The sequence below is a fragment of the Bufo bufo genome, chromosome 9 (assembly GCF_905171765.1).
Source record: "Bufo bufo chromosome 9, aBufBuf1.1, whole genome shotgun sequence".
Taxonomy (NCBI): domain Eukaryota; kingdom Metazoa; phylum Chordata; class Amphibia; order Anura; family Bufonidae; genus Bufo; species Bufo bufo.
In genome coordinates, this window is record NC_053397.1 from 155,018,925 (window position 1) to 155,035,379 (window position 16,455).

A 16,455-nucleotide genomic window follows, 5' to 3' on the forward strand; every position below is an offset into this window, starting at 1 on the left:
ATTTTACAAACTTCGTTAACCCTTTAGGTGTTGCACAAGAGTTATTGGCAAATGGGGCTGAAATTTGTGAATTTCATTTTTTTGCCTAATTTTCCATTTTTAGGCCTCATGCACACGACCGTTGTGTGCATCCGTGGCCGTTGTGCTGTCTTCCGTTTTTTTTTTCGCGGACCCATTGACTTTCAATGGGTCCGTGGAAAAATCTGAAAATGCACCGTTTTGCAGCAGAGACCGTGATCCGTGTATGACCTGTCCTATTTTTTTGACGGACAACGGTTCACGGATCCATTCAAGTCAATGGGTCCGTGAAAGAACACGGATGCACACAAGATTGGCATCCGTGGCCGTAGGTTACTTTCATACAGACGGATCCGAAGATCCGTCTGCATAAAAGCTTTTTCAGAGCTGAGTTTTCACTTCGTGAAAACTCAGATCCGACAGTGTATTCTAACAGAGGCGTTCCCATGGTGATGGGGACGCTTCAGGTTAGAATATACTAAAAGAACTGTGTACATGACTGCCCCCTGCTGCCTGGCAGGTGCTGCCAGGCAGCAGCCCCCCCCCCTGTAGTTAACACATTGGTGGCCAGTGGGCCCCCCTCCCCTGTAGTTAACTCTTTGTTGTCCAGTGCGGCCGCCCCCCCCTCCCTCCCCTGTAGTTAACTCGTTGGTGGCCAGTGGGCCCTCTCCCCTCCTAATTAAAATCTCCCCCCCTATCATTGGTGGCAGCGGAGAGTACCGATCGGAGTCCCAGTTTAATCGCTGGGGCTCCGATCGGTAACCATGGCAACCAGGACGCTACTGCAGTCCCGGTTGCCATGGTTACTTAGCAATTTGTAGAAGCATTATACTTACCTGCGATGTCTGTGTCCGGCCGGGAGCTCCTCCTACTGGTAAGTGACAGGTCATTAAGCAATGCGTCGCACAGACCTTTCACTTATCATGTAGGAGGAGCTCCCGGCCGGACACAGACATCACAGCTCGCAGGTAAGTATAATGCTTCTACAAATTGCTAAGTAACCATGGCAACCGGGACTGCAGTAGCATCCTGGTTGCCATGGTTACCGATCGGAGCCCCAGCGATTAAACTGGGACTCCGATCGGTACTCTCCGCTGCCACCAATGATAGGGGGGGAGGGCCCACTGGCCACCAACGAGTTAACTACAGGGGAGGGAGGGGGGGGGGGGGGGCTGGCCGCACTGGCCACCAATGTGTTAAATACAAGGGAGGGAGGGAGGGAGCGCGGCCGCACTGGCCACCAATGAGTTAAATACAAGGGAGGGAGGGGGGGGCCGCCCGCACTGGCCACCAATGAGTTAAATACAGGGGAGGGAGGGGGGGGGGGGGCGCGCTGGCCACCAATGAGTTAAAAACAGGGTGGGGTCTGCCCCCTACTGCCTGGCAGCACCTGCCAGGCAGCAGGGGCAGTCATGTACACAGTTCTTTTAGTATATTCTAACCTGAAGCGTCCCCATCACCATGGGAACGCCTCTGTGTTAGAATATACTGTCGGCCACACAGCGGGGCGTAGAGTGAAAGGTGCGCCGTTTTGTTTTTGGAAGGCAGATTTTGCTGGACTGGTTTATTTACACCATGTCCCATTTGAAGCCCCCTGATGCACCCCTAGAGTAGAAACTCCATAAAAGTGACCCCATCTAAGAAACTACACCCCTCAAGGTATTCAACTGGCGTTCACCATTCGGGTAAAGTAACATGACTGTTTTATAGATCAGGTCGTTACGGACGCGGCGATACCAAACATGTGTAGAAAATTTTGTTTTTTCCATTTTTAATCAGTGATAAATGTGTTTTTTTTATTTTTACTTTTTTTTCACCCAGACCCACTTGGTTCTTGAAGATCCAGTGGGTCTGATGTCTGTATAATACAGTACACTACACTATATAGGGTACTGCACTGTATTTTACTTATACTTTGTCTGAACAGATCTCTGCCTTTAGCACAGATCTGTTCAGCACCATGGACAGCAGGATGCCTGAGAAAGCATCCTGTTGCCATGGGAACCTTCCCCGTCTGCCACAACTTCGCAGACGGGGAAGGGTAAGGACGGGTCTGTCGGGTAGGCTGTCTGGGGGCTCTCTCCCTCTCCATCAGGGGGCTGCAAAGGCACAGCAGCCCCCCGATGGGAGAGGGAGGGAGCTCCCTGCGCTGTTAACCCTTTCCATACAGCGGTCCGTACGGACCGCGGTATGGAAAGGGTTAAACAGCTGACATCGCAGCACAGATGTCAGCCGTTTATACCAGGGTGCCAGCAATGTGCTAGCACCCTGGTATACCCACTAGTCACCAACGATTATTCAAGGGGAGGCGGGCGGGGGATCGCGATCCCGCCTGCCGCGCCGCACCGCCCGCAACCCTCCCCCTGCACCTCCCATCGGGCTAAAATCATTCAGGGGTGCAGGGGGAGGTGAAATATATATATTTTGGGCATTATAAAGTTTCTGATCCCCACGGTCAGGGACCACGGGGATCAGAAACTGCAAAAAGCGCATCAAGCCGCAGGTCTGAATTGACCTGCGGTTTGTTGCGATCGCCGACATGGGGGGGGGGGGGTCACGGGACCCCTCCCCCCCACGCATTTAGCCTAGGTGCCTGCTCAATGATTTGAGCAGGCACCTTGTTCCGATCACCGCCGGCCGGGCGGCAGTGATCGGAACACATGACGTACCGGTACGTCATGTGTCCTTAAAGGGGTTATCAGAGTTATTTTTTGTTCTTTCTATGTTCCTAACTGGGCAAATATAACAGCTTTCCAATTCACTCACTTTATCTCCAGTGGCTGGTTTCTCAGATTTCACTGAGGGTCACATGACCTGCGATGTCAGCTTCTCTCCCTGCTTTGATAAAGGTCGTTTACAAGCCTGTAGGAGACCCACTGTGCTGGCCACGCCCCTTCACTCTGCTCTCTGCTAGGATTGTTAACCCCTTCAGCTGCACAGACTCAGGGCTGAAGTGTTTACTGTGTAGCTGCAGGCATGAGGAGACAGAGAAGTTCTGCAAAGCATTACAGTTAGGGGGAAGATCCTGTGTGTATTAGCAGTGTCATTATATAAGTGGAACTTGTAGTTCTACACATACAAGTTGCTGTTGATTCTCCCAGCACTCAGGGCAGCTCTTGTATCCACTCCCTTAGCAGTGTCATTATGCAGCTGGGACTTGTAGTCCTACACATACAACATGCTGCTGAGTCTCCCAGCAGGCAGACATGTCACTCAGGGCAGCTCTTGTAGCCACTCCCACAGCAGTGCAGGGGGAGGGGCAGAGGTTGTTTTTATTGCATGTAAACAAGGGCCAGAAGAGAACCAGGGAAATTAGGAAATATATATATATTTTTTGCATAAAACTTGCTTAGCTCAGTTATATATCAGATATTCAGTGCTATATTATTTTTTTCATAACTCGGATAACCCCTTTAAGGACTCTGGAAACATGCCGTACCGATACGTCATGTGTCCTTAAGGGGTTAATGACTACTTATTTGTGATTTTGCACAGGTAGTCATTCAGACGATTGGAAACCCCTCCCCTTAGCTAGACCTGTGAAGGGAAGCTTCCGTACATGCTCCCTGCTCCTTTTCTTCCAGACCTGGTCTGCTCCACTGGGCTCCCTCGCTGGAAGCATCCAGTTTGACGCAGCCAGCAGTAGCCAATCACTGGCGCCGCAGTGACCTGCTTCCCTTGTGTCACGCGTCAACTTCTCAACGCCTGAAAGAGCAGGGAAGTAAGCGTCCCTTTACAGGTCCGGCCAAGGGAGGAGGGGGTTGGTTGCCACTACCCCATTAAGGGATTAAAAGGAGTATTCCAGTTGTGACAAGTTACCTCCTATCTGCAGGGGGACAACTATCAGTGCCGAGACCCCCAAAATAAAAAGGAGCAGCAGTTTGAGCATGCACATACGGAGGAATAGAGATGAATGGAGCAGCAGTATGCGTTCACGGTCTGCCACTCTGTTCATTTACAGTTAGGTCCATAAATATTGGGACATCGACACAATTCTAACATTTTTGGCTCTATACACCACCACAATGGATTTGAAATAAAACGAACAAGATGTGCTTTAACTGCAGACTGTCAGCTTTAATTTGAGGGTATTTACATCAAAATCAGGTGAACGGTGTAGGAATTACAACAGTTTGCATATGTGCCTCCCACTTGTTAAGGGACCAAAAGTAATGGGACAATTGGCCTCTCAGATAAAAGGTCCAGAGTTCATTTCAAGTGTGCTAATTGCATTTGGAATCTGTTGCCGTCAACTCTCAAGATGAGACCCAAAGAGCTGTCACTATCAGTGAAGCAAGCCATCATTAGGCTGAAAAAACAAACCCATCAGAGAGAAAGCAAAAACATTAGGCGTGGCCAAAACAACTGTTTGGAACATTCTTAAAGAGGACCTTTCACCGATTATTACACTATGAACTAACTATACAGACATGGAGAGCGGCGCCCAGGGATCTCACTGCACTTATTATCCCCGGGCGCCGCTCCGTTCTCCTGCTATGTCCTCCGGTATCTCCGTTCACTGAGTTATGGTAGGCGGAGTCTGCCCTTGTTCTTCTGTAGTGCTGGCCAATTGCAGCGCAGAGCTCACAGCCTGGGAGAAAAGAACCTCCCAGGCTGTGAGCTCTGCGCTGCGATTGGCCAGCACTACAGCAGAACAAGGGCAGACTCCGCCTACCATAACTTAGTGACTGGAATCTCCGCCTACTATAACTTAGTGAGCGGAGATACCGGAGGGCATAACGGCAGAATGGAGCGGCGCCCGGGGATAATAAGTGCAGTGAGATCCCTGGGCGCCGCTCTCCATGTCTGTATAGTTAGTTCATAGTGTAATAATCGGTGAAAGGTCCTCTTTAAAAAGAAGGAAGGAACGCACCGGTGAGCTCAGCAACACCAAAAGACCCGTAAGACCACCAAAAACAACTGTGGTGGATGACTGAAGAATTCTTTCCCTGGTGAAGAAAACACCCTTCACAACAGTTGGCCAGATCAAGAACACTCTCCAGGAGGTAGGTGTATGTGTGTCAAAGTCAACAATCAAGAGAAGACATCACCAGAGTAAATACAGAGGGTTCACCTCAAGATGTAAACCATTGGTGAACCTCAAAAACAGGAAGGCCAGATTAGAGTTTGCCAAACGACATCAAAAAAAGCCTTCACAGTTCTGGAACAACATCCTATGGACAGATGAGACCAAGATCAACTTGTACCAGAGTGATGGGAAGAGAAGAGTATGGAGAAGGAAAGGAACTGCTCATGATCCTAAGCATACCACCTCATCAGTGAAGCATGGTGGTGTTAGTGTCATGGCGTGGGCATGTATGGCTGCCAATGGAACTGGTTCTCTTGTATTTATTGATGATGTGACTGCTGACAAAAGCAGCAGGATGAATTCTGAAGTGTTTCGGGCAATATTATCTGCTCCTATTCAGCCAAATGCTTCAGAACTCATTGGACAGCGCTTCACAGTGCAGATGGACAATGACCCAAAGCATACTGCAAAAGCAACCAAAGCGTTTTTTTAAGGGAAAGTGGAATGTTATGCAATGGCCAAGTCAATCCCCTGACCTGAATCCGATTGAGCATGAATTTCACTTGCTGAAGACAAAACTGAAGGGAAAATGCCCCAAGAACAAGCAGGAACTGAAGACAGTTGCAGTAGAGGCCTGGCAGAGCATCACCAGGGATGAAACCCAGCGTCTGGTGATGTCTATGCGTTCCAGACTTCAGGCTGTAATTGACTGCAAAGGATTTGCAACCAAGTATTAAAAAGTGAAAGTTTGATTTAGGATTTTAATTCAAGACAGGAGACTCCATTATGCATAGATCTTTCTTTTTTACTCCCAGCAGCAAAATAGTTAACAATGTAAACATAGAAACATTTTTTATAGAATATGTAAATGAGCCTCTAGGAATATCCAATGAACAGCCAACAAAGGTTATATGAGGTTTAGCCCCACATAAAAACGTCCTTTCTTGCTGCTCCCAGAAAGATATGTATTGAAGTTCTTTTGTCATATAAATATAATTCTATAGATTATTTTATATACTTATTATAAATATTTCTTATATTGATAATTTATTCTTCTATCTGGTTGTGGACAACGTATGTTGCCACTTGTTTTGTGGTTTTACCAAAACGCTATGCTGCATGTGATTATTGCTCATAAAAATTCGGGTACACCCACATATTAATGTGTTTCTCCTGCATTCAGTTCCGCTGATTAGAGTTATTGCCTGATTTGCACCACTATTTTCCTCCATGCTGACTTACCTGTAGTAGCACTGTCACTGTTTACTTTCACTTTACCTCAGCACCCGACCCCCAGTGTGCATGTGCAGCTGGTCATCAGCCTGCGCGCCCTTTTCTCCTCATTCAGAGATATTGTCTGTTGCTCGTTTCGTCTCAGAAGAAAATTGCTAGCCAATTTCATTCCTTATCCTCTGCTGCCACCTAGTGATAGTTTTTCATAATATCATTTACATATACTGTTCTTCATATTGGTGTATATGGTGATATTTTACAATCCCTTACAATTTCAAAATTTTTCCTTAATTGGTTATATATAGATTTTATCAGCCAACATGTCCGCTGAGAATCATAAAAATATTCCTGGAACCCCAGGTTCACTTATTGTGGAGGAAGACCTCCTCCAATCCATGGTCAATGAAACAGTTTCTAGATCTGTACAATGTGCAGTCGACACAACCATGTCGTCATTGCAAAGTATCATTACACAATCTGTGACCATGGCTATGACTAATGCGCAGGCCTTGCAAAAACCAAATGACCCTGTTACCCCGTCCAACCAATTCTGGTCTACGGAGGAATCCTCTTCCCGCCTTGCGGATGGTTTTAAGAGGGGTAAATCAGCCTTTAAAAGGCGATTTTCTACCGATCCCACTCCTAAAAAGTTACAAAAAACACAGGATAAATGGGATCAGGAAAAATCTAAAGCCTTTTCAAAAAGCACAGTTACCACTGCTAAAGCAGTTAATATTGCACCCTCTGCCCCTGAGGTTGAAGTCACGAAGCGGGCATCTAAGGCTTTAGGAGTTAAGCCGGACTCATTTAACTCTTCCCCTCCTGAATCCTCTAATGAAGAAGATAATTCTTATAATATCTCTATACCTGCATTACCCCAGGTGTCTAAATTTGTGTCTTCTTGGCTCAAAAAGCCACTAGAAAATTCTGCAAGAAACAAACTACGAGCTGAATGCCCTAGACCCACTCTCCCACATAAAATTTCTGATCAGTCCTAAAAGGAAGGTCACAAAGGGCAATATGTCTATTAGGTAATACAAATGCGACCATATGCACTGAAAGAAAGAGGTCTATTCTTATGAGGTTAGAGCCACAATTGACGCACCTTGCCACGGTGCATAATGACCCGGATAATAATCCATCCTCTGATGGGTTACTCTTCAGAGATTATTTTGTTAAAGATATTAATAATAGGTAAGTATGTGGGGCTATTTTCATCACTTGATAAGGCCCAGACTTCTTTAAAAAGAGTTTTCCAAGGGCGTGTTTTTGGAAGGGCTGGGAGACGAAAAGGGCCGGTTTCCCAGCCGAAGATCCCATGACAGACAATTCTTTAAAGGCCCCTCCCCACAACAAGAATATACTACTTACCCATCCACTTCCTACACTACCACTCCATTCTTCCCTACAAGAGGAAGACCATGGCGTGCGAGAGGAAATAGAGGATTCCCGAGATCAAGACCCTCTGCAGGTAAGAAATCTCTTTCCATTTTCTTCCCACATTCCCTTAGGAGGTCGGATAAAACATTTTATCCACGTCTGGGCTATGATTTCAACAGACGCATGGATATCAAACACCGTAAGAGGCTACCAAATAGACTTTGGCTACAAACCAATTCAAACTCAGTTACCACATCCGATCACATTTTCCCAGACAGATCAAAATCGGATACATTTAGAAATCAAGGAACTATGTTCCAAAGGCACTTTAATAAAAATACCCGAACAATCTCCGGGTTTTTTGAGCAATCTCTTCTTAGTGAAAAAGAGGGATGGAGGTCACAGACCTGTAATCAATCTGAAAACCCTCAACAATTATGTCGTCTACAGACATTTCAAAATGGAGGGTATCCATTTACTGAGAGACCTACTCCTACAAGAAGATTGGCTTGCAAAAATAGATCTGAAAGACGCCTATCTCACAGTGCCTATGCATCCGATGTCTCAACCTTACCTCCAATTTCATTGGAAGGGTCAGAAATATCAATTCACCAGCCTACCATTCGGACTGTCTTCCGCTCCTTGGTGTTTCACAAAACTATTAAAACCAATGGTAGCAATCCTTCGGACAAGAGGTGTACGAGGCATTTATTTAGACGATATTCTTATCATGGCTCAATCTCTTTCACTAATTCACCTTCATATCCATTGGGCACTAACTCTTTTGACCAATTTGGGATTTCTAGTCAACTACGAAAAATCTAAATTAATTCCATCAAAACAGGTGGAATTTTTGGGCTTCCTGGTAGATACTCAATCTGCTACTCTGAGTCTTCCATCCAGGAAATTGAAGACTATCAGGAAAGAAATCCGATCTGTCCTCAACAAGAATTTAGTATCTCTGAGGACATCAGCACGGATCGTAGGCCTACTCTCAGCCTCAATCCAAGCAATTTTTCCTGCTCCCTTACATTACAGGGCCCTCCGACGTTTAAAAACATAACATTTAAGGGAAGGATTAGGTTACTCGGACGAAGTAATCCTAACCCCGGACACCAGGGAGGAGTTAATTTGGTGGCTACAACATATCCAAGACTGGAATGGGAAAACTATATTCAATTCTGTCCCAGATATAATTATCGAGTCGGACACCAGTCTACTGGGTTGGGGTGCTCCATGTGGCTCCCTTTCCACAGGAAGGAAATGGTCCGAAAGAGTCTTCCCTTCATATCAACTGTTTAGAACTTTTGGCAGGCTTTTGCCCTCAAGAGTTTTACGAAACAAATATCCCATTGTTGTGTCCTTCTTCGGATGGACAATATAGCGGCTGTACAATACATCAACCGCTTGGGAGGAACCAGATCAGAGACGTTAGCCAACATTGCCCAAAAATTTTGGCATTTCTGCCTAGACAAACATATCACTCTGAAGGCAGAATACCTTCCGGGCTTATCAAATACCATTGCAGATTGGAATTCCCGATTTCTCACAGATTCCAGCGATTGGAGATTAGATCCCAACAACTTTTATCAGATCGATTCACTTTGGGGTCCAATGTACCTGGATCTTTTTGCCTCTCGACTCAATCGTCAACTTCCTCGTTTTTTTTCAGTTGGCGTCCCAATCCGGAATCGTTAGGTACCGACGCTCTATCTCAAATATGGCCCAAGAAGAGGTTATATGCCTTCCCTCCTTTCAATCTCATCCCGAGGATTCTTCTTCTAACCATGTCACAACAGTCAACTCTGGTTCTGATAACCCCACTCTGGACAACTCAAACATGGTTTCCCCAGATACTCGCAATGACGATAGATTACCCACGCATCCTTCCCATTCATTCCTCGTCGTGTACTCCATTTGCCGGAAGTGCCCGCCGGATCCATAACACCGCAAGTGAACTGAAAGCATTTGAAGACGGATCAGTCTTCAAAATGCGTTCAGTGTTACTATGGCACCCAGGACGCTATTAAAGTCCTGGTTGCCATAGTAGTAGTGGGGAGCGGGGGAGCAGTATACTTACAGTCCGTGCGGCTCCCGGGGCGCTCCAGAATGACGTCAGAGCGCACCATGCGCATGGATGACGTGATCCATGCGATCACGTCATCCATGCGCGTGGGGCGCCCTGACGTCACTCTGAAGCGCCCCGGGAGCCGCACGGACGGCAAGTATACTGCTCCCCACTACACTTTACCATGGCAAACAGGACTTTAGCGTCCTGGCAGCCATTGTAACCATTCAGAAAAAGCTAAACGTCGGATCCGGTAATGCGCCAAAACGACGTTTAGCTTAAGGCCGGATCCGGATTAATGCCTTTCAATGGGCATTAATTCCGGATCCGGCCTTGCGGCAAGTGTTCAGGATTTTTGACCGGAGCAAAAAGCGCAGCATGCTGCGGTAATTTCTCCGGCCAAAAAACTTTCCGTTCCGGAACTGAAGACATCATGAACGGATTTCTCTCCATTCAGAATGCATGGGAATAATCCTGATCAGGATTCTTCCGGCATAGAGCCCCGATGACGGAACTCTATGCCGGAACACAACGCAAGTGTGAAAGAGCCCTAAATCCAGCAGGACAACAACATCCGTTAATTCTATCGAACCATCTATCCCTAGTAGCCTGGTTAATTTCCGGTCGTCAGGAATTGATTGTGAAATTTCACAATCAGCTAACGACATTCTTTCTGACGCCTGGGCTCCAGACACCCGATCTTCTTACAGATCAGCCTGGAAGATTTGGTCTAATTGGTGCAGTCAACGGTCATTTGATCCTGTATGTGCACCTTTAAATCAGATTATAAATTTCCTGTCTGAATCTTAGAACACATATAGAACGATTAACGTTTACCGATCGGCCATTTCCTTTTATCATTCCCCTATCTAAACTCTACCAGTAGGCAAACACCCTTTAGTTTGCAAACTCATGAAGGGTATTAGATTTCGAAGACCTCCTATGCCCAAATATAATTCTACTTGGGACGTAAATTTTGTTTTCAATTTGTTCCTAAATTGGGAGGATAATGATCATCTTCCGTTGAAATTGTTGTCATTTAAACTAGCTATGTTATTATGCCTTATTTCATTTAAACGAGTATCAAATGTCAGATCTTTGGATATAGCCCGTAGACAGTTCCTACCACAAGGCGTCCAATTCTCTATTGTACGTTGTACAAAAAACAATATCTCATAGGTTTTCTACCCTGCGTTCCCTTTACAAGAAAAACTGTAGTTAGGTGTTTACAATCCTATGAACTAAAAACCTTACCACTCAGGAATCCATCGGTATCTCAACTCCTTATTTCTTATTGCAAACCTCACTTACCAGTGTCATCAGCAACCCTGGCTAGATGGGTATCTCAAACTATGTCTTTAGCTGGAGTGGATACCTCACTCTTTGGAGCACACTCCTCTAGAGGAGCTATGTCTACTAAAGTTAGACAAGCTGGAGGATCCCTATCAGACATCTTAAAAGCAGCTAATTGGTCTTCCGAATGAACTTTTAAAAACTTTTATTTTAGACCTAAAGCACATGTTTCCATGGTATTATTTAATAACCAGTTACAATGTTGTGATATTTTGTTTTACATTCATATCTAAAATTAAGCTTTGAACTTGCATAATGGAGTCTCCTGTCTTGAATTAAAATTGAAGATTTTCCTAGTTTTCAATGAAGGAAAATATAGATTTTATGAAAGACAGGAGACGAACATTATCCCACCCTATTGAGCCAACCCTTATTATCTACATTTCTCTTTCCTTTCAGTTTAATACACAGATTATATTCAAGATGGTGCGATTCTTGGTGGATCAAACCCAGATTTAATTTCCAACGACTATTTATAATGGATAGTTTAATCGTACCAAGTTCCAGTTATCCTTCATCACATCATCAAGAAGGACGTTTTTATGTGGGGCTAAACCTTATATAACCTTTGTTGGCTGTTCATTGGATATTCCTAGAGGCTCATTTACATATTTTATAAAAAATGGTTCTATGTTTACATTGTTAACTATTTTGCTGCTGGGAGTAAAAAAGAAAAGATATATGCATAATGGAGTCTCCTGTCTTGAATTAAAATCTATATTTTCCTTCGTTGAAAACTAGTAAAAACTTCAATTATTATTCTGTCCCATTACTTTTGGTCCCTTAACAAGTGGGAGGCACATATACAAACTGATGTAATTCCTGCACCATTTACCTGATTTGGATGTAAATACCCTCAAATTAAAGCTGACAGTCTGCAGGTAAAGCACATCTTGTTTGTTTCATTTCAAATCCATTGTGGTGGTGTATATAGAACCAAAAATGTTAGAATTGTCCCAAAATTTATGGACCTGACTGTAGGTGGTCCCTGAAGGGTACGGAGTCTCCATTCTTGTGATTGTACCAGCGGTAGAATCCCCCACTGATGCAGTGGATAACTTGTCACACCCGGAACAGTCATGTAAAGTGGCTTTGTGGAAATGCTGGGTCACGGAAAACCCCTTTAAATTTTGTTATGGCACATGATTATGGGGGCTGCCATCTTGCCCTGCTCTGATAACAGCAGTGAGAGATTTGCTTTACAGAAGCCACATTGGAAACTAGTGTCAGGAGAGGACTCCTTTACTCCAGGAGGAGACATGCTCTGACCTCTGGAGAAGTCACTTAGTCCGTCACCTACTGTGAATGGTAGCTCCTGGGATAGAGAGAGATATATATATCTATATATATATCTGTGTGCTAGGATAATGAGATGACTGCTGATTAAAAATGTGTTTTTTTTTAAGACAAAAATACATTTAACAAATTGTTGAAACAATTGACAATTTTCTGATGGGAATTCCCCAAGAGATTATAGAAGATTAGGAGACACCACCGAGGTTAAAGGATGTTCATTGACACGCTGTGGGGGAAAAAATAGAAAAATAAAAATGTAACGTGAAAAGCCCACCGATAGCCCACAGAACCACGGCGAGGCGCAGAGCCTGCAGTTACAGAAGCTCCGCAGGGTTTTCCAGGTCAGTGACAACCATTTGTAATGCCTTTTTCTCACAGGAATAGTTGTGTGGCCGAGGCAACGGGAGGTCAATGGCTGCCATATAGGCGCTCAACCAACACCAGTTTTGTAGGAAGCCATTTTGCCTATATGTATATTTTTGGGGTGTGGGAGAAAAGCGAACAACACAGAAAAAACCACCAGACACGGGGAGAAGATACATGGGCGAGATTCTCCAGTGCCAACCACTGAGCCACCCTGCTGCCCGGCAATACAAGGTGAGGTGCCACACTTCGCTCTGGGAAGGGTTCACACACATGGATTAAAAAAGAAAAACTCTCACTGTTCTGGACATGTGACTGTACGAACACAGCCATGTATATAGAAGAAAGGGCTGCCTGCGGCAGGACAGGTGTGAACAAGCCTCTTCCCTAGGACTTCCCCCTGCAGGGCCTCCACACAGCAGCCCCAGCAGTACCGCTGCGGTCACCTTGGGGTCACCTTGAAGGCCGCAGTAACTGGAAAACCGCTCCCACTAAACGCATTTCAGGGAGCAAATTACCGCACCACACAGCCGCGTCAGCGGGACGGCTGCCCGTTACCATGGAGACAGGCCAGGGTCACCTACAAGCAGAACACCGGCGCCTCATGGCCGCCACGTCAACGCCGCTGCAGCACGGCACAGATAACGCTCATCATGCCCCCGCTCGCAAACTACAACTCCCAGCAGCGCAGCTCAGTCACCCCAAACCATACGTCCGCTCACCTGTAACCGGCCAGCTAGGAGGCAGTAGGACGCCATTTTGTTCACTGACAAAGATGAGGTCACCTGAACGTGACGTCACGTCAGAGGCTTTTATGGACAATGAAGTGGGCGGGGCGTGGGCGGGGACTGGGAAGGTCCTGTCAGATCGGTAGTAACTAGTAATGGGAGCCTGCCTGGAGTTTAGGCACTACCCGAAAGTCTATTTATAATAAAGAGAGTGACTACTGTCCACACGAGGGCCCGCAAGGCTAGTCGCGTAGTGACCACGTGTGTCCTTGTGTGACAGGGAGGTCACCGGGTCCACAATATAGTCTATGGAGGATCAGAAAAACAGCAATTCTGCAATAGATTTTTCAGTTTTATATTTAGAATTGTTCACCGTATGATTTTTTTAAATTACATTTTATTTGAAAATTTTAACCATTAGACAAGTACAAGAAGATGCATTAAATGATTGCATTACTGTATCAAAGGTTAAAAGGGTTCTCTGGGCGCAGGCTATTTATGGCCTCTCCTTAAAGGGGTATTCCAATCTCAGACAATGGGGGCATATCGCTAGGACCCGCACCTATATCGAGAACGGAGCGGGGAGCGCTGTGGCTGGAGGACCCCAGATTTCCCGGGGTCCGTCCACCACCAAATGCTGCTTCCATAGAAGTGCTCCCTCGGGCTCCCATTCATTTCTATGGGGCCAACGGAAATAGCCGAGCCAGCGCTCGGCTATTTTCGGCGGCCCCATAGAAATGATTGAAGGGTGGCTGCGCATGCACAGTGAGCCCTCCTTCACTTGCGGGGCCCCGTTCTCAATATAGGTGCGGGTCTCAGCGGTGGGACCCACACCTATCAGACAATGGGGGCATATCCTAGTGATATGCCCCCATTGTCTGAGATGGGGCAACCCCTTTAAGGGCTCATGCACACGACCGTTGTTTGGGTCCGCATTAGATTCGTACCCATTCACTTCAACGGGGCCGGAAAAGATGCGGATAGCACTCCATGTTCTGTCCACATCCATTGCTCCGTTCCGTGGCCCCTCAAAAAATAGAATATGTCCTATTCTTGTCCATTTTGCGGACAAGAATAGGCATTTCTATAATGGGCACACAACTGGCATCCCTGTTTTGTTGATGCGCAATTTGCGGACCGCAAAGCACAGCACGGTCGTGTGCATGTAGCCTAAAGGGGTATACTGGTTCCATTAAGTTATCTCCTTATAAAATACAGAGTGGTTGTGCATTTTATAGTTACTTTTTATCCTATAGACTGGGTGTGTCTATACCAGTTGGGGCACCCATTTAGGTGAGCCATCACAAACTAATATTATAAGTTATCTCCTATCCATGAGAGGAGATAACTATTAATCCTACGCTGGGACCCCCACCAATCAAGAGAACAGGGGCCCCGTACCCTCTGAAATGAATGGAATGGCTGCTTTATTCATTTCTATGGGAATTCCAGAGATAGTTGAACACTATACTCAGAACTCCCATAGATATGAATGGAGTGGCCATGCACATGTGCAAACACCCACTCCATTCATTTCAGGTGGGCTGCAGAGGGTACAGGGCCACTGTTCTCATGATTAGTGGGGGTCCAGCAGAAGGACCCCTCCAATCTAATAGGTAGATGCCTAAGCACAAAAGGGCATAACACATCTGAGGTGCCCCCTGCCCTGATATGTGTTTATAACTGCAGAGGGAAGGGATGCAAATGAGTTCTTAATAAGCTCTGCCTCTGATGCCACCAGATGTAAGGCAGCTATCCTATAAGTCAATGTTCAGCTCTTAAAATAAGCCTTGAGACATGATTTAGATATTAAATAAGCCAGCACCTAATCTGCAGACAGCTGTTTTGGGATGATTGCCCCTCATCAGTGCAGAGCAAAAAGCATTGGTTTAATTGGGTAAGAGGCCTGTGTCCGAGCAATGGGGGAACTAACTCTCCATAGGGAGAGAGCACCATAATCAGTATGAGGAGTCTTATAGGCCATACAGGCTCCTCTGGAATTCTGGGAGGGAAGAAATGCAAATGAGCTCTTAATAAGCTCTGCCTCTAATGCCACCAGATGTAAGGCAGCTATCCTATAAGTCAATGTTCAGCTCTTAAAATAAGACTTAAAGGGCTTCTGTCAGCCCACTAAACCGTTTTTTTTTTTTTTTGTTTACTAATAATCCCTATACTGCGAGCTCTGCATACATAAGTTAAATAATCATTTTGGTTCAGTAGAATTTGATAAAAAGCTATTTTTTAAAAATGCAAATGACCTTGCTACCAGCAAGTAGGGCGGCTACTTGCTGGTAGCAGCCGCATCCTCCGATCCTAAAGATGCCCCCTCCGCATTGTGATTGACAGGGCCAGCGGACGGAATCGTTCTCTGCTGGCCCTGCCTGTTAGCATTCAAAATCTGGTGCCTGCGCCGCGGCCGTACCTATCTTCAATCTGTGCAGGCGCACTGAGAGGCGGCCGCTTGCTCCTCAATGCGCCTGCGCCGGGTGTAGATGTGACGTCATCGGCGCAGGCGCATTGAGGATGGAGCGGCCGAGCGAGTGGCCACCTCTCAGTGCGCCTGCGCAGATTGAAGATAGGTACGGCCGCGGCGCAGGCGCCAGATTTTGAATGCTAACAGGCAGGGCCAGCAGAGAACGATTCTGTCCGCTGGCCCTGTCAATCACAATGCGGATGGGGCGACATTAGGATCGGAGGATGCGGCTGCTACCAGCAAGTAGCCGCCCTACTTGCTGGTAGCAAGGTAATTTGCATATTTTAAAAATAGCTTTTTATCAAATTCTACTGAACCAAAATGATTATTTAACTTATGTATGCAGAGCTCGCAGTATAGGGATTATTAGTAAACAAAAAAAACAAAAAACGGTTTAGTGGGCTGACAGAAGCCCTTTAACCGCTTGCCGCCACGCTAACGCCGAAAGGCGTCATTGCGGCGGCTCCCCCAGGCTACGCTAACGCCAATAGGCGTCATCTCGCGTGAGCCGAGA

The 16,455-nt window shown here is 46.0% G+C and overlaps 1 protein-coding gene across 1 annotated transcript in view; it reads right to left on the reverse strand.

The window, feature by feature from the left end:
* The window catches only part of ACO2 (aconitase 2), a 31,732-nt gene extending 18,164 nt beyond the window's left edge, over positions 1–13,568 (reverse strand). The window contains exon 1 of the mRNA XM_040406870.1: positions 13,463–13,568. Coding sequence (XP_040262804.1) covers positions 13,463–13,498 — 36 coding nt within the window. The 5' untranslated portion in view covers positions 13,499–13,568. The remainder of the gene's footprint in view (positions 1–13,462) is intronic.
* Between the last annotated feature and the right edge of the window lie 2,887 nt (positions 13,569–16,455).